This window comes from Ptychodera flava, chromosome 17, assembly GCF_041260155.1.
Source record: "Ptychodera flava strain L36383 chromosome 17, AS_Pfla_20210202, whole genome shotgun sequence".
NCBI lineage: Eukaryota > Metazoa > Hemichordata > Enteropneusta > Ptychoderidae > Ptychodera > Ptychodera flava.
Window position 1 is genome coordinate 11,359,575 of NC_091944.1, and position 24,440 is coordinate 11,384,014.

Sequence of the window (24,440 nt, forward strand, 5' to 3'; positions counted from 1 at the left end):
TGTCAGGATGTTTTAGCATAATTAGTATTTCTCTGGACCATCTCTGTATCTCTGGTGGTTGGCTACATCCGATGATACAATCTATAACAACGGCCATTGTGACACCTAGCCTCTGTAATAATCAACCTTTTTCGTGACCAATAGGAGAGCAAAACTATGTCCAAATCTCCATACGGTGGACGTTCTTTGATCATCTGCATCAACTTATGATGATGAAACTACTGACCACTTAATCAATCATGTGCGTAAGTTTAATCCTGATAGAATGCCTTGTAATCCAATTATCATGGGAAAAAAGCTTTTTATGGAATGAGTGTACTGTGTTCCATGTGAACCCCTCTCATTAAGGTAGTATGTTCCTCGAAAGTGAAAGACTTAAACTTTTGATCAAACATTCCTCAATGAAACTTTCAACTATTCTCTCCACAAATCAAGAATAAAAGACAGGTGTCACCGTGCAAATTTTGGTACTAGAGGAACAAATTACCTGACATTTACCGATATTTGAGATTCAAAAATGGCCACCATCCCTGTGTTAACTCTATGGGGAGAATTGAAAGTTTCGATTTTCAAAAAACTAAGACTATGAAATTATTTCTTACTACAAGAACTTTAAAATGAATCCCACAAGTGGTATATCAGAAAAGAATTGTAAAAGTTTGGGAATTTAAATATCTGTCCCCAAGGCGCATTCTACCTTAAATCATCACTTGCTTCTCCTATAAGAATATTTTGGACAATTCAACTGGGTGTGTACGTAATGTAATGTACTGAACTGACCCAATAAGTTCCTGCTCCACCTAGGGAGGTAAAAAATGCTGAAAAATTGTCATCGATGGTGCATTCTAGTCAGCCTGGTTCTCAAACTTTACGCAGTTGACAGCACAGCTTAACTTGTCCTAAACTTTCGTGCAGTGACCTGGCTGGCTCCAGAGTCTTAACAAAAGCAGGAGTGCCTTATTCCTGGAACTTGTGCACTTGTCATCACCTGCCCGTAAAGTTATAAATATGTTATTTTGGTGAGCACCATGGCCACATCTGAGAGGGTTTGTCAATAGCTTAGATTCAATCTTGAAAGGGGTTACTTCGTGCAGTGAGGGGATAATTGATCTCACACTTTGGAAGGTAATGTTGCCTTTACTTGCATTATGGGATAGCAATTAATCAGCGTGAGTATCGGTATCTTTAATTGTGATTACCACCATTGTTTACTCATAACTTCACATTTAATTGTTGCTTTGAGTGTAACGTTGTTTTAATCTAATCAGCAGAAGTTCATAAAATGAATAAAGCAAAATATTGATGAGAGGATAAAAGACTAGAAAACAGCATGGTCGTTACACCGAATTGCTAGTGCGTGCAAGTTCCTGTACAATTTTAGTGTGTTTAACTTTTCTTGTTAACATCACTTCCTGTTTGATTTCACAGAGTACTTCAACAATTGGCCTATCCCTGCCAAAACTGCACTATAGAGGGCAGTGTTCATGACGACGGCTAGGTCAGTGTCTCGGGGACGTACGTAACAATATAGCAGCGTGGCGCTAAATTTCTTCTCCACGTCACCTTTCTCGCCACATTCTTCCTGTTTCGATTTGCTATACCTGGAAATTCAATCACTGTCTGCTTTGACGTATTATTAAAATTTAAGACTATCAGATGTCAGAATACATGTTTCAATATCAAACAACCTACTGTGCAGTGCATAATATATTTCTTTTTTAAAATGCATGCTACGTTTCCTCAACGATTTGGTCAGTTTTGGGATGTTTGCCAGCAATATAGATATAATTTTCACATATTTCTGTCCAATAAATTCATTCAAGACATTTGTTTCTAGATATTACTTGCGCAACCTTGAGGCGTAGTCGTTCAGTTTGACTCTAAACAAGTTTTGAGAAACCCATGCTTGAGCTTGAAACATCTAACGACTGCTGACAACTACAGCAGCGACTGTATACCACAAACACATACATGCCACCACAAGTATAATTCCTGTGTCTGTGCCATCTAGTGCCATTTTAGCGCCACTTTTATTACGTATTGACACATTTACTGATCCCTTTCAGTCACCACTCACAAGTTTTCTGACGTAGATATACTGGCCATCAGTTCTGGTAGTTTGTATCAAAGGAACCCTCGTCTGCAGCAAGGAGATTTATTTTAAATATGAGCCATTGCACAACAGTATAACAATGTCATTGCTTTATTTATTTCAGCAAAAAAATGCATTTTTCAATATTCTTGCACATCCAGACTAGCAAAATTAAAACAAAGATCTTTAGGGACCGTCTCAGATTGTCGCAGAAGTTCAAAAAGCGAAATTTATTCGTTTAGGGGAGGAGGGGGTTTGACCTCCATTCAATTAGTGAACTTCACTTTCGCACTTTTATTTTGTGATCACAAGTTTTCGTGTAACAGTTTTATTTTAAATTAAAGAAAAAAATGCACACTCGTGCCAACAACTTTGTAACTGTTTCCATCTCGTTCATTCCCCAAACACAATTTACCTATAGTAACATTGTATCCTAAACCTTTCATTCATCAAATTATTCAAAGACAAAAAGTATCATTTTTAAAATGGGCTATCTATAAGCGTCTGCTCTAACCACTAGATTTCTTTATTCTCACTTGTTATGCACCGGGGTTATGCACCTGGTCATAGTCGTTTTAATATGATTGAACTTGCCTGGGCCCCCATGTCGAAGTTTCTTGCCGGAGTGACTCCAGCTATATGTCTACCTGGTGAGGAAAAACCACCATGTAAACAGACTGATATAACCGAAGCCCAAATTCTCTGTAAGGAATCAAAGCAACTGTCTGCGACAACGCAATCAAACAGTCAATGCATACTGGAACGGCCAGAACTGGACCGGGTTTCCTATATAACGAGTGAGGGATATCCTTATATGGGTAAATCGCCTGAACCGTATGACGATTACTCGGATGTTACTGCATTTGCAAGTGCTGGCATTAGGGCATTGCAGACCAAGCCTCGGTTTGTTTAATGTTGTAATGTGGCAAGGGGAATATGTCTTTAGTAGCTATAGCAAAATGCAACATTGTACTCTCAGGCAGACATAAACATTTCACACTTTTGAAGTTTCGTTTAGGGGGAGGGGGGAGGGGGTTTTGATCTAAACGAAGAAATTTCGTTTCTTGAACTTCTGCGACAATCTGAGACGGTCCCTTAAAAAGCGGAGAAGATTATATGACTAAACGATGACGATACTGCAACCAAAATTCTTGTATTCCACTAGATATGCGAAATACCACACCAATATTATCACCTACCAAATAAAGGCTTTCAATATTGATTTTCTTGGTGTAACAGTGACGTAACACATATATGTTACTGGAAATGAGACGTGACTGAATAAGTTTAGTACACAAGCAGAAATGCCGGTAGTACATACGTCACAGTGTTAGCAAAAAGCTGCAAAATAGATGCGTAGATTTCAACACAAAACAGCAGCAATCTGCGCATCTATTTTGCACTGAATAAATTGGGGGATGCAATGCCTCCCTCTTGCGGTCACACGTTATTGAAACTACCTTGTCCCTTGGTTTATGGTAGTAATATCGTACCATATCGGCGGGAAGTGCAAATTGATATAACCATATCTCACTTAGGCGTAGTATTTTTAGTACCATTGTTCAAGTTGCTGCGTTATTCACAGGTCTTTGGCATTTCAGAATCAAAGATATGGACTACCAGATGTCAATAAAATGTGACTCGCATCTACATTATGATTGGTTGCCTTCGCGAGCATCCAGCTACAAAGCACTGAAGTTAGGTAGAAATTGTAAAGGATTTATTTCGGTCCTGTGTAACATATTCAAACTGAATCCTAGTAGAATAGCTGTTGCTCCCTGACTATCATTAATTTTCAACGAAAATTCCATATAGAGAACAAGCAAAACACAAACAAACAAAATACTAAACAAACAACAAGCGACAAAGTAAAACAATGACTTAATACCACAGAAGGTAAAGTTTGTAACTGCAAAACACCGTAAGACACATAATGACACAACCCACATAGACATTTTTATGCTCCCATGCCATATGTAATAGGGCAGGGCGTATATTCTTATAGTTACGAAACTGGCTAGATTTTTCAGAAATGTTATCAAACTTGCAATAACCACGCTACAATACGCACTCTGAAATATCAATTATAATGACAAAGGTACGTTGAAGGCTATTTTAAATGTAAGTCTTCTGGCTTCCAATACCTACGATTAATACAGTGCACGATCCCAATATCGTGAATATGTAAATCAAATATGTTGCATAGGCCAATCACTGGGAACATTTATGTTCCCGGATGAAATTGTTTCATTTAAACGTCAGGCGCTTTAAATAAAATTCTTTGTTTGCCGTCCGCGTGCTGGCAAGTTTTGAGAAAATTAAGAAAACACAGTGTTAACACTATTACAAATAACAATATTATTTTCTGAAGGAAAGTAAATAAAACTTGAGCTAATGTTAAAACACTTGTATTTTTTGTCTGTGTTTGTTTTTTCCCTGGTAGGTTTTTCAAAAATCCAAAGACGGCAAACAAAGGATTTTCTTTAAATGGCCTTACTGTAAATCCAAGGAAACACCTGTTCAGAATATTCCATTGCCATGGCGACGATACTATGTCACAGCGCAAGACAAGACCAGACGGAGCCGTTTAAAATAAATATTACACAATAATATTCTTAGCTTATTGCAGTTACCCTAGAGAAGCTGCTTTTAGGAATCAAAACTTATTGACATCGACGTTTCAAACAGACTTGCAGTATGTTGTGAACATTATGAAAGTAAACTGTGACATGAGAATTTACAAAAGGAAAAGGCGATTTGACCAAAGTTAACACCCCTGTGTCATTTCCACGGTACCTTAAAATCCGTAGCAGAAGTCACGATAAACTTAAATGCAAGTGCACATATATGTGAAGTATAACCTTACATGGCAAATTTGAAATCGTGGAATGCATGCTGTTACATATCGAAACTGCATGGCCGGTTGCTCACTTTCCGTGGTTCATGAAATCCACCATGTACCAAACCAATTAGACATTGCAGACAATACGGAAAAACAACAGTTTTGGCAAGGAGTGACTGGCCAAGATTCTCCTAAATAGAAGATTTCTCTTGTAATAGCAAGCAATCAGTGACAGCAGAATAGCTAAGGTACCAAATCATTTACAAGTTTGCTGTTATTGTTGTTATTGTTGCTGTTGTAAATTTTACGAAACGGCTGAGCAACGTTTGTATAACGATACATTTGTCCTGATATTCCCATTCAAATATAGATACTAGAGAATTGAACTGCTTACAGTGAAATAAACAACTCTGATACTAAAGAAACATTCTTGCGTGATCAACGTCGAAAAGGTGGCCTGCCCAGATGTTGAAAAGTCAAACACAAAGTGCCAAAGGGATGTTAAACGGCAATGCAAGTTTTTCATTCAAAGCAAGAGGAGTATTTGAACGGCAAAACTAGCACGGATGTTCCATCCATGCCAAGACGCATCTGTCTTATTGGGGCACGAGATAAACATTTGGGGATTAATTGCGACAGTTACAAAACAGTGAACAAAGCTGCCTTGGAAATGGAAAATTATCATAACGACAGATCAGCTGATTAATGTCGTAGAACTCAGATAAATAAACTTGAGACGGAAAAGTGATCCCAATGCAAATAAATCATGTCATAAACTCATTCACGATTTCCCGACCTTATCTAATATCATCCACCGAATTCTGATACTTCTGTACCCAGACTTTGGAGTAAGGACATGCATTATAAAGATATGCATTATGCATTATGAACGTATGATTGTGCACAAAATGTTCAGACGTACAAAAAAGTTGCACAAAATATTTTGTACTGCAATCGCTTTCAATGTCTTGATCAATAATTTTTTAGGTTAATTTTTTTTTCACTTAAACCTTTAAAAAAAACGTAAATGCATATTTATCAACTGCAATGGATTTCAACAATGTCGCAGCAGGTACGTATCCTGGCAGCGCACTGAATTAGTGATATTTGTCCTCTTTGTCAAAGCTAGTACTTCTCAAAATAGCGAAGTGTCACTATCATACTTTTACTTAGTTTTAAAAAGAAACCATTTCACATGTATACTTGAAGGTTGAAGATACTAAAAGAAGGCTATTCTACCGAAGTTTTCGGAAACTAAAATTTGAATAACGTTTAATCCTATTGGGTGATCACATCGAGGTTCAAGGTGGGAACGTAGTGTGATTGTGATTACAAGAAATTAACAACATGCAAAAAAGTCTAATATTATAGTATTCAACGGTACGTCCAGAATAGGGTATGATTGTAATAACATATGCTGAAATTCGAAAAAAACTGGTATCTGTTCACATGAAAGTTATAAATCAAGCACTTGAGAAGCTTTCTTCCAATTTTTTTAGGGTTTACTCTGCAGTTCAGAGACGAGTCGCGAGCGCATTATTGAAGTCTACAAATGCCGATAGCCACCTACAGACTGTTGTAACCACATTAATATATTGATTAGCAGTCAAAGGGTTTTCTTTTTTCTAGATTGTTTTGTTCTAGGGTAAACAATTTCGGAATAAATTGTATTCTCAATATTTGAATAGGTTTCATTTTCCCCCAAGGCGATTCACAAAGTATAGTTTCTGCTATTGATAACAAGTAACTGCGGGGAATTTAAATTTAAATTGGAATTAAGAATTCGAATTGGGAATTGGAAAGTCAATATTTTTGTGATAGGTTTTCTATAAAAAATAAAATCGCAGATAAAGTCTTCTGCTCAGATATAACTCTATCAGTATATCATATTTGCTTATTATTTCATCAATACATTTTGCAATTGAACGCGTACATTTAGCCAAATTGCACGTTACATCTTCACTCATTTGAGATGAGGGCTAAAGAGTGACACCGTGACCTTTTTGTAGCCATGTGAGAAGAAAATTCTTCATACAGACCGAACGTTGCCAAATGTAAATCTATTCGAAGTGTTGAAGGTTTGTAGCTGTAAGGAAAAAATTCATATTTGTTCATGCCTGCTTTGCGCAGTTGCTTTCACTGTATGTTCTTACAATCGTTAAAATTTGAAGGTCTCTCCATATTTTTTCAAATTTGAAAGAAATTTTAGTGCGTTTAAATGTGTACTGGTCCCTAAAATTGTGATATTTGTTAACATGAATTTGAGCACAGTCCCTCAAGAAAGGCTAGGATTTTCAAGTTGTCTGTCATCGTACATCATAATTATTCTAAAATGTGCTTATCAATACGCTTTACACTGTGTCGTGCTTCAGAAGTTAGACGCTTTCCGACCCTATTGCTGTACTGTAATAGAGGGCGCAAGGCTTGAAGCACGACAAGCAGTCAAACGATAGAGTGAATATTCACAGTCGGAATGTCATACACAGCGTATGGCACACTGACGGATCAGATTAGTGTTCAGGCCTATCGTAGAGGGCGTTTTAGAAATCATAGGCTGCCCGGCGTCAAGGCAAAGAAAGGGTGGAACTTGACAGTGGACAGAAACGTTGCCTTCACAACAACAGCGCCAAAACAATACTATAAAAGACAACGGAATATAAAGACAAAGTCTGCTGGCAATCCTACAGCGAAAATACAGGAAATCTATAAAATGGTTGCTTTTATAGTCTCATTGTCTTATTTGCATATTTCGTTAGGGTAATCCAAGTAATAAAACTTAATAAAGCTGTTTTGCTTTCTTTACATTTCTTAAATAAAATAAATATTTGTTAAAGCTCCATTAAACTGAAAGTCATGAAGGATTTCTCATGATTGTTGTTATGTTAATATCAATTACTTTTCTACCCCAAAAGTCATTTCGAAATGTCGAGTGTTGCACTGCCACACTACACTTTTAATGTCCAATGTTATTGTTGACGACAAAATTTTATAGACCGTACTGGAATTCATTTGCCGACAATAACACTGCACATTGTACGAAATGTATTGTGTTGGCGAGGCTAACACCCTGTCTTTCACAATACTTTTCGGTCCGGGAGAATGAGGCATTGTGCCTATTTTCTCGAACAAAAATTACGCAAATATTATCAATGATTACAGCTATTGGTCCCTCAAACACTTCCTCGTATAGTTCAACTATTTACACCACGTCATAGCGACGTTTCAAAAGACAGACCATTCTGTTTAGTTGAGCAGTCCCTCCCTGCAAGGTTTCCACTAATAGTAGACGGATTATCGCCTTGTGTCAAGTTAGACATAGTCAGTTCTGTCTCGACTTGCGGCCCGGGGTGGTCGGCCGTTCTGTTTTCATCCGCTGCCTTCAGTTCATACTGTGCGTACCTCCTTCGGGCTGCCAGGAAGGCCAACGTCACAAAGCAAAGGGACAGGAATTTCAGTCCCGTGCTTAAGCCGATGTAGACGAACCTAAAACGCTCTAGGTCGTACTCCAGGCAAGCTCCGACATTTTCACAATGTTTTTCCCAGAGCATGCAGGCATCGTCTATTGACTGACCGTAGTACATCGGCGCTGGCACATACGCTGAAATGATATGGAACGGTCGGCGATGTGAAATTTAGAGTTCAAATCTATAGTATTAGTAGTACACGTGCAAATGACGTAAGAATGACAAACGTGATATAACAACGATAGACGCATCAAGCCAGTTCGTCAGCTTTATCATATGTATCGTCACAAACAACAATGATGATCGCGAGCCATTAACGGTAGGGTGTCGTCGGAACTCTGCTCGAAGGTTGCCAGGGATTCCTACCACCGTTGGCGATTGATGAAAGTTAAAAAGTGTCTGTTAATAATGAATATCGTAAAATTTAAATGTTGCCGCTCTCTTGACGTGATGCATCAATATATCATGTATGAAATACATTGTTTATAAACAAAAGTCGCACACGCGCAGTTCCGACGACACACTCCATTTAAACAAAGTTTATTTCATTCGGAAACGCTCCAAATCGAATGCAGCATTCAATGTAATTTTTGGCGTTTGTGAATTGGTAAATATTGTCAAGTTGTTGACTTTCAAAGATGGAAACAGCTCGTTGGCAGTCCGTTGACTTAGGTCGATTATTTCCAGTCACATACCAAAGGGGTCAAAGGAAACTTGCTATTGTTCAAATCGTCAGGAGTAATAGTACTTACCTATTGCTTTGAATAATACAAATTGCATTCCCAGAGCAAACGGTTTTTCATCTTCTCCAACAGATCTGTTTGAAAACAAATTAACAGTTAGCCTTCAGGATGCCATAACTTGACACAGAATTCATGGAACTGGGTCATTGTCGTTACGCTTATTTTAATTTTGGTATATTGAAATAGAATATGATATACGCTTTGATTTCCACGACTAATGGAGTTCGTGCGTTCGCATAGTTTTTGCCGAGCCTGGATTCTTTACATTTCGGAAAAAGAAAATGTTTGATTTTTAGCTTTCAACTCCAGAACAACAACACTGACATATGTGATTAGTCTGTAGAAGCCTATGAAGGGCTGCATAACAGAGATGGGATGTTTCCCGGAGAAGTTTTACCTCAAAGTCGTCATCAGCAGCGGTATCTGTGTGAGTGCGGTCATGAAGACGACACCGATAAGTACAGCCATGAAGACGCCGAGTTCAGCACTGCAGTCTCGTTCGCATTTGCCGTATGTTGCATAGGTCATTCTGGTTTCGCCATCGTCAACGGAACCATGTAGGTAATCGGATATGCAGGCACAGTTGGTGAAATTCTGAAGAAAATCACAGATTTTAACGTTATCTTCAGTAACTTCACTAATGCCCTTGAAGATAAGAGGTTTGCACTTCAAGCAATTTCAATTCATTCTATTTTAACCCTTTACTTCCCCATCTGCCAATCAGTAAGAGGCTGTGTTGAGCTAAAACCATATGTATTTTCACCCACTGGGCTTGGTATCTTATAGCAGCTTAAGTCTATAAAAATAATGTTTACAGTATCTCTGTCTTCAGGGACCTTCAAATCTTCAAGTCTTTGTTAAAATACACCATAGGGGACATGTTTTGCCTCACTACTTTTCACAAACTTGACCCGATGCTGAGATATGATCTTGACAGGTAAAGGGTTAATATCATTCATTTGGTTAAATCCAAATTAACCGTGACTATCAGTCATGAGATGATACAGTGATCGGGCAACATTTATTAGATATCGACATGCTATTGCCCATTCTCCTCAGTGTGAAGCAGTACGGAATATAAAGGAATACCCTAGCTCTTGGGCACAGCACGATAGCCACGTCAGAGTTTCAACTGATATCGTTTGATCGTGATACTGTAATAATACAGCTTTCTTTGCAGCCTGTTGCAGCTTAACCGTCTGGTCTGCAAATCTTCGGTGGCTGGGTAAAGTACATCATGGTATTCGATTCTTGCTTGAGGGAGTGTTGAGGAGGGAGTCTCCCCCCGAAGAAAAACAACTTGACTTGCTAAGGTTGTAGCTTATTTACACGGACATCTCGCTTATTGATAATTTCGATGCAGTTACTTTCTTTCTCTGAACGATTCAAATAATATGGTTTTTACCTTCTGTTTTAATTTTGTACAGCTTTGACTTTAGGCGATTTAACGCTGGAAAGTACTGACAGCACTGGTTGTCAGCCTACACTACGCTAACATTTACCAAAATCAGCACTACGTGAACGCAAAGAGCCCGGGGCGAGATGCTGAAATCAGACCATGTTGTGATCTAGAGGGCGCATTTGGTTCACTTGTAGTCATGACGGTGACCCACGTGATGAAAATATGATGTTCAGAAATTGTATGATCTCTAGAGTTCCTATATAGCATGGAACAGTGCTTTCAACTCCTGCAAAACCGACCACCAATGCCTTGACTTACCATTCTCACGCCCTCGTCTTCGTCCACGTCTACCACGGTTTTTTCACACCCTGCATAGCATGGGCTGAAGTACGTCACGCCGTTCTCACCACAGACAGGCTGATAGGTAGACGGGTCACATTGGCAATGATAATTGCAATTTGATGTGATATTCACCCTATCGTCTGCATCTCGGATATCTCTGGAAAACAGTATCACAATAAAATCTGAGATATTCAATATCGCATGTTCGTGTCGATGCATAAATTGATTTTACAACCAAAAACTTAAGGGGCCGTCGATCAAAAAAGCCGACGCACTAGAAATGTAATTCCTTCGTTTACGGGGGAGGGGGTAAGTCCCTTATTTGTTTTGAGTGCGTTAAAAATCGCAATAAGGATCCTGCTTTATTTAAATATAAAACAAAATAGATTTGGAATGTGAAACCATGACAGATACGACATTTTAATTGCAAAACATGAAATCAGAACGGAAGAGAGAAACTGGACAGAAAGAAGAGAAATGACAGAAAGAATGACAATACAGACACGGGACGTGTATTCGTGTGCGCTTTTAAATGTACGGGCTCCGATCAGCTAAATGCGACAACCTATATAAAACACACAAAGACATAATTTTGATGGCCCAGTGCAAGAGGGGCGTATCGCCTGTGTTAAATAATAGGAGATACACCCCTCCTGCACTTGGCCATCGCATTTGAACTCTGATAGAGAATATAGACTACTTGGGATTGAAAAGTCTATATTTAAAGTTTGCTTATCTATATTCATGCAAAGATTTTCCACAACGTGTTATTATACATACAAAATAAAAAAGCACATTTTGTATTGAGGAGTTTCTCTTTTTTGGGGGGGGGGGGGGGGGGGGGTTTGATGCCAAAATTAAGGAATTTCGTTTCTAGTGCGTCAGCTTTTAGAATCGACAATCCCTATATGAAGTTTTAAAATCTCTAATATCAAATATATCGTTTATTCAAAGCGATTCGGTCACCAATATCTGCTGAAGCCGGTCACTTAATTGACTATGGATGGCCAGAGCCGTGCGTCGCAAAGACTGCACTGCGCTACCGACTCTCAGATGAGCAAATATCGCGACTCGCCTCTATTACCATATATGGATTATATGCAAATTTGCGGTGAGCGAAAATCTGTAGTTTCGGAGTTGTAAATTCGACCGTTTCAATGTTTGCGTTTATGACACTATTGAATACAGGTAACTGACTGCTAACGACCCCACATGTCTGCACGCTTTCTGCATTTGTACAAAGACAGTCGCAAGTCTCATGTTGTGACCCTACAAGCAGGCCAAGCTATTTTGAATTCTATGCACACACTCTGTAACCGATAAATAAAAGCAGAACTGACAATATATGCTGAAAGGCACTTTCATTTCCTCAATCTGGCATACTTTGAAATAAATTAATATGGTTAATTTAAATGCTCCTGCTAGTTGTGTTAGAGGCAACATCATGTAAAAACCGTGATGCAAAACGGACGGATATGAAAGATAAAGTGACGTCACTGACCTGGGTAAGTAGTCGACAGACACGCCGGCAAGATTCTGAGATCCGCATCGCAGTGGGAATAGACTGCCGTAACACAGAAAAGAAATAAGAACGCAGACGAAACCCAGGCGGGCCGTCCCTACCGTTTTCAGACTAAATTTATTGACCAAAAATCCCCCAAACACAGTTCCACAGGCAGCACCAGGGATCAGTAACCCTACAAAATAGAAATAAATGATATCGCGGTAAGTCAGGACTTGGAAAATGGAGACGAAGTTCATGATATACGCAGCTGCGGTCAAAGATTATACGGATTCTCTATTTTTTAATTTGAAACGTGTAAATCTGGAAGATTGGACAAGGGTGGTCACGTGTCCATTACGTCAGCATTATTTCAGGGACTTAATGAATTATTTGACGACCAACATCCTCTTGAAGAGACAGTCTTGTGCTAGACCCCGTTATTGATGTCCTTTTAATACATCCGACTCTCGTACATGGCTCGTTGTGATGTTAATAATCCCTGTGGGCAAATGAGCACGCCAACATGAATCATTACTGCTGAAAGCAGCGATTCAACAGTCTTTCCTTCATAAAGACATCGTTATCAATGTACTGCCTCGGTCTGTATTGCTGTTAAAGACGTGAATTAACCGAAACTAAAACATAAAATATACAAATTTTACTTATGGAAGCGGAAGAAAATATAGATGTTATTTAAATTCGGCAATTTGTATTCATGGCTCTGCCTGTCATGAAAAGACTGTCTCAGTTACTCTCCGTTCCCTGGAGGATAGGGGCAGTTTTATCCCTTCACGGCAGCTTAAACAGCTCAAATTCATGCATTACTTGAACAGACAGTCCTCTCGTTACATAATTGTTATTTTAGACAAATTTAGTGAATGTGGAAAACTGTTCTTGATAAAAATCTACTGACGATTTAAGGATACGCTTGGAGGCGACATTCTTAAGCAACGGTCATCACATGACAAGCTAGGCTACAGAATCAAATGAAATTTCATCATTACGTCATCAATGATCTGAAGAACGGACTTTCAAAAGCACAGCTGTGACGAATTATCCGATGAGACGGACTTCAAAGTAAAAAAAAATATTTTTCAAAAATTTAAATCCCGCTCTTGCAATATCTTGAGATTTGTATTCATCATGTCGACGAACGTACTTATCTGTGTTAAAGAAGCACGCACCTCGATATTGAAAGGCTTTGAACTCTTGCTCGAATTATTTTTCTCGCGGAAGCTTACAACCATTCTGTTTCGAATTCAAAGAAACAAATGACGGCTCACCGTGCAAAATTTGGTACTACAACTTAAACGTTACCGATATTTGAAATTCAACTTTGGCTGCCATCCCTGCATGCGTTCACTCTTTGGAGAAACGTGAAATTATCGAAAAAATAGTATTGTGAAACTTGCTCTACTCCATGAACTTAAAATTGAGCTGTACAAGATGCTAGATCTCGTATTGTAAAAATCTGAGAGTCCGAATATGTCCCCGAAGAGCATTCTATCTTGACATAAATGACAGTGCTGTTCGGGGAAGGAAAGAAGAAAATTAATTAGCAAGCATTTGATAAACGCCAAAAAGGAACTGAAGATGTTAACATAGCAAGTGTGAAAACGTATTTTGAACACACAGCACCCCGCGGCACTGAATCCGTTTATCCTTCTTGAGAAAACATTGATGTAAAGTAATTAAGAGGGCCGGGCACATTGTTGCCAAGCAATCGTCACACTATACTATAGCTCTTGGGTATAGACTGTCGTCAGTCCAGCTCTTTAATAGGCGATCCAGGAAATTGGGATTTCTTCCGGGTCACAGTCTGCTGACTCGATTTGTCTCCGAGACTGTTCGATTCAGTCGTCGCGCCAATACATTTATTTGTCCAGACAGGGATTAGTCACTCGTGGGAAAAAAACCTGAGACGCCAGTCACAGAGAGATTGTTATGCAGCATGTTGACATATGAACTAAAGATTAAGTAAAACTTAACTATTTATTTCATTCTGAACGCTTTCTCTTCAAAGGTGAAATTTTCCATTGCCAGACATCAAAAATATTCCGATTTACGATATTGTTTTCGTTCTCAGCTTGAACCTACTCGAAATTATAACAAGAAGTCTTCTCTCGAACCGATCACGATGCCAACTGTCTTTGAAATGCGAGAACAATTTTTTGTCCTCGACAAATGGGTAATGTGCGCGGTTAGGTAGTGACATATTAAGGCAGAACGCGCATCGGTGACACATATTCGGACTTTCAAACTTTTACAATTCTTTTCTGATACACCACTTGTGGGGGCTCATTTTAAAGCTCTTGGTGCAAGAAAAAATTCTACTGTCTTAGTTTTTTGAAAATGGAAACTTTCATTTTTCTATGTGGAGTTAACACACAGGAATGGCAGCCATTTTGAATCTCAAATATCGGTAAATCTTGGGTAATTTGTTTCTCTAGTACCAGAATTTGTACGTTGTATTCGTGATTTAGAAATACAGAGGTTGAAAGTTTCATTGAGAACAGTTTGGGCAAAATTTTAAGTCTTTCCCTTTCGAGGCGCATACTACCTCAATTCAACTGTGCCAGACAACCATTGATCGATAACATCGACTGAATTTGGACATCCTGCTTGATAAATCTGCGGCGTGATTCAGCCGATCAAATAGTGCATATAGACGGCCAGGACTTTTGCTACCTCAAGTAGTTTAATTGCTTCACATTGGTCTGATTGACCAAGAAATACTAATGCACCATAAATGATGTAAGCTGGGCCTGCAAACTAGGCGACAGGATCCCTGGATTTTGTTTGCAACCTTCAATACGTTGTTACTGGTTACGGGACAAAAATTACAGAATTTATTTCTTCACCATCGTGAAGGTAATGCTAGGAATGGAAATTCTCGACAGACATAACATTCTATTGACTTTCAATATATTTGACTTTACTTCAAGTAATGTAGACAGAAAATATCAATACCTGTAAGTAAACTGGCCGTGGAGGGCGTTACAGCATATTGTGACTCCAGGTACTTCGGAATGAAGGTGACGAACCCTGTAACTATCGCCAGTTCCATCGCGCCAGCCAAGGAGATACATATATAGATAGGATTTGTACACAAACTGCCAACTGCTTTCGGAAAATCTGAAAGATATCATAAAGGCAGACGGACATTGTTAACTTCATTCAACGCGCTTTACGTGATTGTCAAACGTGTTTGCATCGCTAGTTAAGTATTCTCAGTATAGGGTTCATCATAGCACAGAGGCGATATTGCATTTCCAAAACTATCCCTCCAATGTATGGCGCGTAATCAAGGTCAAAATTAAGACTTCACATGCGGTTAGAGTTACAGTAGTTTTCGCAGGAAATTATATCCTTTTTGAGTTCAATTCTTTTTGAAGAGTCGCATAGTCGTATTTGAATTCAAACTCTTTCGTTTTTAGTTGAAATACTTTCTATTGGAGGAGTTGCACATTCGCTTTATTGAGTTAGAGCACATGGCCTGGATTACGCGCCACACTGATGGCTCCCCGACCAACAGCAACACAATTTTCATACAGGATTGTATTGTCATTGAAAGTAAAAGAACTTTCTAGAATTGTCCCCTTTTCAGTTGATCTCATTCTGTAACGACACATTTCTAATTGCGATGCAAAATTCAATCTGATTCTTAAATCAACAGATCACAATATTTTTCTGAATCTAATATTTAGGCTACCTGCAAATTTATTACATCGAAGGTTTACACTATTTTACAATGTCTATGCGGTTGATTGCATATAAGTATTTTAAAAGAAATGTTTTGTTCAATTGGTAGAGTGCAGCTAGAGTCGAAATCTCTTCCAATACCAGAAGATTCTAAGCGTTCGGGTGCGCTTTGTTTTAGTGTTAAGTTTTTCCAATCACAGGTTTACTGGGATATAGACGCCAATATCGCAAGTAATTATCACCCATTTAAAATGGTTTTCAATCTTTCTAGGCGATTTTGAATTCCTGAAAGAGCCCTTAATGGAGCCGTTGGAACGGCAGTCATGAACCGTTGATATTGATTCATTTAACCCTTTGAGCGCCAAAGTCAATTTTTGTCGCATTTAAAAAATATATCGCAGTCAATTTTTTTTAAAGATTTTTGCCAAACTTTTGGTAAGAAACTGTAGCTGATAAAATGTGATGACCATTTGGTTCAAAATTATCAAAAACATTACAGAAAAAATCATAAAAATTGGTAAATGGTGCACTAAAATTTTGGTGGGAAAAATAACAGCACTCTAAGGGCTGGACGTTTTGTCAACATTACAGTGCGTGGTGGAATACCTTTCAAATCACAGCCGTGTTTCAGCAACCTGCCGTCAGTACTAACCAGTTCAATGACGCAATAGACCGTAAAATAGGTCACGACTCCACATTCCAATCTCTGGAGATACCACTACAAAATTTGCTTAGTGAATTTCTACACTGCCCTATCAGGACTGTAAAAACCAATCAACTATTCCATTCCCAAGTTATTGTTGGTGAATACGTACCTCGTAATTTGCCGTTGGTTATTTTCATTGTTGTATGACCCTCGTCCTTAGAGCCGTCATTATTCGCATCCTCAACTTCCTTCAAAGCAGCTGATTCCAACACCTTCGGGTATCCCAGTAAAGGCACGGCTAAAATCGCGATGATGATCCCGATGGTCACGTAACCTCCCCACCACGCGCCAACCCACCTGGGGTCTTTCGGTTCTATGGGGACGTCCTCAAGGTCTATGAAGCCTATATCAACGTAAACACGTAGTGCGAACGCTCCTACCACAAAGCCAAGTGCCGGACCTATAGAGGCCATGCAGTAGAGTATTCCTGCAAAATAAATAAATAAATAAAATAAATAAATAAATAAATAAATAAATAAATAAACACAAAATACGCATTATCTATAAATTCAACAAATTATCAAGACTAAATTGCTCCTAATATAAAGTCAGTTAACCTTGTCATGAGGAGCTAGCGACCCCGGAATATTGTTTTTCTTTCACGAGACTCTGAAGTAGTCACTGTCTCTTTTGTGTTTTATGTGTAATTGAGTTTCTACGTGGGTAGCCTTCAGGGACAGATCGCATCTGAAGGCTGTTTACGTTGTCTGTGTTCAAATGTCCACTTCACCTTGATGCGGCGATTAAAGAGGAGCTGGGCGGAATTGAAAGGAATTAAATTATACGGCTCACGTTGGGAGTTACCCTACATTGTCGTCTTATGCATGCGCACTGTGATGCGTACAACCAAATATCCACTTGAAAACATAACATGAGAAACGATCATCGCCAAAGCCAGCTAGCAAGCTTCGCCAGACAGTCCTTTGTGAGGTCACTTCCGTAAATCGTCGTCTATATTTCCTGCAGCATGTATGTGTGTAAGACCTTGCCTGCAATCGATCTCAATTGCCGAAAGTGAATGATCGCCGAAGGAGCAGCCTGGGTATATACACAAGCATATGTGTGCATTTTAAAGGTCCTCTCAAACAGCTCAGACTATCATATGCACACTTTCAAAAATACGCTTACTCTTTGTGTGTCATATGTGGATGCAGTGTCGTCATTCATGACGTCACAACTTAAAGAGTTACAATATGGTCCCTTTCTCTGAGGAAAAAGTGTTCCATGAATGTTCAAAATTCTTTGCGTTGAAACTAAATTTCTGTCTCTGAACCAATTTACTGTCTCCTTTCGGATTTTGTGTCCATTGACATGTTTTTTCTATCTCAATTCGAACTGTGTTGATAAATTCTTAACCTAAGTAAGTCAATCTGATTTCTGTTTTGTTGTTCGTTATACAAGCAGTATTCGATATTCTGACGCAAAACGATATCTTTGTTTGTCCTTTCGAATGGTTTGCTGCTACTTTGGGAACAATACAGACAACAAACACCGTGACCTTGACATTGTTTGAAAGTGCATTCTTCACATAAGTTGACTCAAGTCCAGCAACAAATAAACCAGGCATTATCAAATGTGGTAGCTTCGGAATAAATACTGCGTGACTTAGGTATTTGGTGACGTCTTGAGCAAATCAAGGAGGCCAACGTTAACTTTAGACTACCGGTACTACACAACAAATCTACAAGATAATGCTATATCAATCAAGTAAATGGCGCATTGTATTTGCCGTCTGAGCGATTTGGCCAAGTCCATTGGATGTGAGACGGGCGGTGGAGCCTTGTATCATCGATGCACCATGACGTCGAGCTGAAGTAGTAGAAAATACTACAGTGTCCTAGTCTCGGTTTACCCAGACTGCAGTGGGGCTCTACTTCCGCCCTCTGTGTGGGCGGGCGGAAGTAGAGCCCCACTGCAGTCTGGGTAAACCGAGACTAACAGTGTCCCCGCTAGCGACTGGCTGGGATTTGCGATAAATAGGTTGCTGTGCATGTTGATATATGCACACTGAGCAATAATTCTTGATTAGTTGATGGTAATAATGTAGGCTATTGTTGACAATGATATTCTGCCGAATCATAACAATGCAAACGAAACAAAACGGCTGGTGTACAGTAGACTGTCGACGGTCCCTTGTGCCTTTTCTGTCTCTTATTAGTGCGGATGGTGGGGGAATCGCACGCGAAAAGGTAGACATTGCCCTCGTGCCGCATCGGCACTCGCGGTTCAATCCAGCTGCTTTCGAAATGCCCAGCTCGCGCCTTCGGCGCTGCGCTTGCGATTCATCCTCTCGCCGTCGTATGTGCGAGACAATATACACCAATAAGGGACAGAAAAGGCACAAGGGACTGTATACGTCGACAGTCTAGTGTATCACGGATACTCTAGCCCACAACCGTGAGAGCAGAGTTGTCGCAAGGCCATTTCTATAACCTGTGATCTGAACAGGAAACTGTCTTGTTCTGGGCACGTACATGAATAAACGTATTCGTCAAAATATTTTTCCTGCATGTAAAAAATTGGAATGTTGGCAATATCCATATATTTTCCTCCATAAACTAGGATTTCAGAGCTGTGTCTTTCCATGAACTGCTTCAATTGTAAGGTTACAGGTTCATATGAGAAGAAAAATATAAATTTATAACCATTAAACAGAATTCGAAACATGAAGTAGTCTCGTTGATGCGACATGATGATCAGAACATGTTACAACGTGAATCGTCATGTCATCTCGCTCGATGCGTAACAATAGACAAACACTCGTTCGCTATCAAAAAAAAACACGTCGGATTTCAATAGCCTACGACACGAAGATGGTCATTGACGCGTTAAATCACGAGGATCGACAATGCCCGCCGCCTCTTTTGTTTTGGCTGGTGGGCACGGCATCAGTTTGCATTGAACATCACTTTTCAACTTCGCTAGCAAAGGGTGTTTGTTCAGGAAGTGACCCTCCCTCGGTGGTTAGGGGACTACAATAGTATGTATGCCGACCTATCCAAGCCCTGCTGACCAGACAATAATATAGGGTCATGGAGGTCTCTTCCTACCTCCATAATATAGGGTCAAGTTCGTAAAGTATTGTTGTCTGGGTCCTTTCGAATATTCAAGTGTTCCTATTGTTGAACTATGGGCCTTTCTTTCCATGGGTGGACCACTCCCGTCTGAATACGACACATTGCATTGCTGAACCATTGCATTGTACTGCATTCATTAGTGAGTCGCGTGGGTGGGAAACTCAGAACACGATTGGAACTAATTTGGGATAATTGGATAGTGAACTTAATGCCGGTTTAATCTGCAAATGTAAGCTCGTCTGCTTTCCTTTAAAAGTTACACACTTGTTTTTATGAGTAATTTGTAATATTGCAACATTCCCCATAGGGCATCTAACACTTTTGAGAAATTTGGATAATATGAAGATCCAATTCTCCAAAATTTGTCACAGTGTAGAGGATTGGGTGATTTGAAGGAGGGTTTCTGTACACTGAACTTTCAAAGTGCCTGTGGGTTCGAACATTCATCTACTCATAAACACGTGCTCTATCCGGTAACAGAACTTGAAAGAATGTCAGTTACGAAAGTATTAATATAGACGGACAACAATAGTGGTAAAGGAAGTATACGGTTGTAGAGCGGATGCAAGCACAACTGTCTCGTGCATGGATGCATGATTATGATGAAAGTAGGGCAAAACAAAGCTGAGATCAGATTTAGATGAGACTGTCTATATGCACCCACTATACGTTTCCAAGGATAGCAGCAACTTTTGCCGATATCTTCATGATTTTCGTTTTAGGAAAAGTTCACTTTCCTCTCCAGATTTTTAAAGAATGTTGAAATGCAGGTCGTGCAAATTAGCGCTAATACCGAGCATTGTTTTCAATTCAAAATCTTGCTGTTGATAAACGAATTCTGGTCTAGACCAAAATAGAGTTATGAACAATATTTATCGAATGTGCACACACGCGCTATGTTGAAAAGTCGAACAGTGGACAAATTGGCATGATTTTATGAGTAGCATCCCTCTTTACAAACAGGCAGAAATTTAGGGAAAATCCATCAACACTCGCGGCTTTTAGATGGGGCATAGATATGACGCAAATCTATCAAAACATGACACACACCGAAATAAATTAAGTCAAGATTACCGTGATAACTTGTCAGAGCTCAGTATTCTGTGACGCCTTTTCAAATTAAAGGATTGTCAATTTATAATTTGTCATTTTGGAAACCTACTGTGAAAGGTATGCTGAATATTTTATCCGGACGTATATGTGATTGGGTCAAATATAATAATATTGTAAAGAACTACCGTCTGTATACATTGTAAAATTCCTTTTATTAGCCTTAGTTTGAAGAAGCTATTTTCAATTTACTTAGCTCCCCTACCTTTGCGAGTCTTTTGTGAGTATCAAGTTTGTCTGGAATTATGCAAAAGCACGACCATTCCTATAGACTGCAATTTACCTGAGGGATGTCGAATATGTCAGAATTGCGAGTATGTCAGCCCACAGTTATTAATGTAATACCGTAAACGGTTTCCTCGTGTTATAACTGAAATAGGAATGACTCAAATACTCTGGTTGCAAGAACGATTTCATTTGGCTCATACACATGCCCTGGATTATACTCTCTTGAATTCTGGAGCCCCGTGTCACTGATCAAGGCGGTGGTCGTTATGGCGACGCCGTAATAAATATTTGCCCCGGGACGCATTGTAACAATAGGTTCGCGTGTTATACATACGGGTTACGCCAGTAAGATATTACTTTGTCTGTCAGCTATCAGTCACAATATTAGTTGCTAATTAATTAGCTGTGTTGTCACGCTACAACTCCTGGCTATTATCCATCCGCCTGTATAGAGTTTTTGATGGGGTAGATATCAAACAGATGAATGGCCGTAGATGATTTACATGTATTGCCTATAACTTAATGCAATTTAGAATTTTTGTTGCTATACACTCTAAAGTGTATCTGCTGTATACAACCCTGCAACGTAAAGCTGATGTTTTTAATACGATTTGTTCCACGTTCTACTGACTTGGGAAGCAGAAGTACTCGTTAGGCCGGCCTTGGTCGTACTATCACTCAGAAATATTGAATTAGCATGCAATTACTGCAGCTTGGTATTACGTAAAATCGATAAACGGGAGTTTCAACTACTGATGGACATCGATACTAAGTATATCTTAGATATCTGTCGACTAGATCGATATCAAATGCTTGTTGCGCAAGACGCTGCAAATATTGAAACAGCGTGTGATGCGTGGGTGGCCGTCTTGCGAGCCATAGCTTTATTTCCGCTCCGAAAACCTACGAAAAATTATGGTAACCCTTTGCCGTAAAGAGGCTTGTAGTTTACGACGATGGTGGGTTGGATGAACAACGCAAAGACGGCATCAAAAGATACGATGTCATAACATGTCTGTAGCATACTGCTGCTATTATCAGCATCCCTGTCTTTCTACCATTCATGTCATCAGTCTTGGTGTTGATATGTTGTTGCCTTACATTATATTTATATGTCTCTGTTTTTATCATTTTCCTTTTATAGTTTGGCTATTTGTTTTTCATTGCACAAGTACTTTATCTTTAACACAGACAAACAAATAAAAGCTCGAGTCCTTTGTGCTTGCGCAAGACCCGCTACATTTAGACAGGCGACAAGGGACTGTGGTATACGCGCTCTGCGTACTGGTCTGTCCGTACCGTTGTCGGCGTTACAAGGACTCTAACCTGGGCAGACCTGTTCGGTTCAGAATCTTGCCACAGTTCCGTCTCCCACAACTTTCCAAAGCGATTTCCCCCCACATCGCCTCGGAAAGCAGAACCACGACAGTTTGGTGGGTGGTGACATCGTTATGACGATGAATTTAGGACGAGGCGTGACACACACAGGTCACCTTCGACGTGTCAGAATGCGAGGTGCTGTTATTGTAAAAGTAAAACCAAACAGGTAGGCAGCCCCACCTCCGTAATAAGTAAGTGTACGTTGTTTGCGGGAAGTAAATTTAATAGCCACAAATTCCTAAGTTGATAAACGAAATTACTTAATACGTCAAGCTAAGTACCGGAGTTAAAACCAGAGTCGGACAAGGTGACCACAATAGACTCACATATACACCAGGCCGGCACATATACATAAGCTTACATATCAAATGCGCACTACATGAATTGAAAGTTTGTTGACCCATGCCTCGCTAACAAAAGTGCTTTCATAAAGCGAACGCCGATGAAATATCGAACTGTGCAACTAAACATAGGGCAGGCGATCCATCAAAACTGTATGCAGAACTTCACATCAATAACCTTGATCAACTCTCGTGTCACAAACATTAACATTTATCACAATGATAGTGGTATACACTCCAGGAACTTGGTGTTTCAAGGGACAACCTTCGTTCATGTTCTAAAACGAGTGCGAAAAGTCGAAAAAAAAATCTGATTTTTGATCAGATACTGTATGCTATGGGTGTATTGAACAACAAGTAGCGGTAAGCCATGCTGTAGAATAAGGGTCGGCGATACATTCACATAATATTTAGAAAAAAAATATTTAGAATAGCTCTTGATGGAATATGCCTAGGCTGCAAACCCAAAATGAGGAAGTCAGTCTCAATGTAATAATACCAACTTAAAAGGTCCATTTTTTTCTCAAAATGAAACTTTCACATTCATATACGGAAGTACATACCCATATAAGTAGCAGAGCGTTTCCTGGGGATATTGTCATCAACGTAGGTTGTGCCAAGTGTAAATATTGGTGAGGTGCCCATGCCTAGTAATAGCTGTGCCCCGATAAAAAATAATATGTAAATAGTATATGAAGTTTTATTTTCGCAGGACATGTGACGTATTTTCTTGGCCGGACTGGTTTCACATATCTCCGGTTCGGTAGTGTTTACCGCGTCTTGAATGTCGTATCTCGAACCGACAAAATGCGGAAGTACAAAGAGAACAGTCCCGACAGACATGAGGAGAGCGCCGTACGCTATCCACTTAGGACGGTGGCCCTTTCCGCCGAAGTAACTGACGAAGGCTATGACCAGCAGAGCACCGAGTTCATAACTGCTGACGACGAACCCAGACTGCGAACTCTTTAGCTGAAATCGTCGCTCGATAGTCGTAACCACACTGCTGGTGTATCCGCTAGCCACCATGCTCTGAAATAAAGTCATCAAGCACGCGAAGAAAACAAACCCCTTTCCATTGGCAAACCGCTGCAGACACCGAGGACGCCATTTTCCATATCCGCACCAGGTTGACCGATCCTCTGGTAAGGTTTTCTCCGAATCCTGCGTGCCGGCGGGCACATAGTAAACCGAATTTTGATTGTCTGTCTCCATCGGGTCAATCGAAGACTCAAGTCTCTCACAGTCCGAGTCTCAGTCTACAATATAGCCTCCTTCGTCCTACAGCTGGCCATACACCTGGTGTCAAGACGACCGGCGACGCGACTGATCTTCGCTACACACTGACATCAATACTGAATGTACACACGCGCACATCTGACGGTCGGAATCACTTTCACAAGGAAAGTTGTTCTGCGCATGTCACAAAGTCCACAATGCATAAACAGAAGGGTCTCGAAGGAACACGCTATTCTAAAGGGTGGGGGTGTGTGAGCCTATAGCCTGG

The 24,440-nt window shown here is 39.7% G+C and overlaps 1 protein-coding gene across 1 annotated transcript; it reads right to left on the minus strand.

The window, feature by feature from the left end:
• Positions 1 to 5,879: 5,879 nt before the first annotated feature.
• On the minus strand, positions 5,880 to 24,324 carry LOC139115408 (solute carrier organic anion transporter family member 5A1-like). Its single transcript, XM_070677502.1, has 8 exons — positions 23,497 to 24,324; positions 16,907 to 17,224; positions 15,360 to 15,524; positions 12,387 to 12,582; positions 10,862 to 11,042; positions 9,539 to 9,735; positions 9,151 to 9,215; positions 5,880 to 8,532 (listed from the first exon to the last, which is right to left on the minus strand). The coding sequence occupies exons 1-8, from the start codon at positions 24,146 to 24,148 to the stop codon at positions 8,144 to 8,146; spliced, it is 2,163 nt and encodes a 720-aa protein (XP_070533603.1). The 5' UTR covers positions 24,149 to 24,324; the 3' UTR covers positions 5,880 to 8,143.
• Between the last annotated feature and the right edge of the window lie 116 nt (positions 24,325 to 24,440).

Bases quoted from the DNA above. Each gene is read 5' to 3' on its own strand.
- LOC139115408 (XM_070677502.1), bottom strand. From the start codon at position 24,148: ATGGAGACAGACAATCAAAATTCGGTTTACTATGTGCCCGCCGGCACG. The intron at 15,525-16,906 runs GTACGTATTCAC...GATATCTTTCAG, and splicing joins AACCAACGGCAAATTACGAG to ATTTTCCGAAAGCAGTTGGC. The intron at 8,533-9,150 runs GTAAGTACTATT...ATATCATTTCAG, and splicing joins TGTATTATTCAAAGCAATAG to CGTATGTGCCAGCGCCGATG.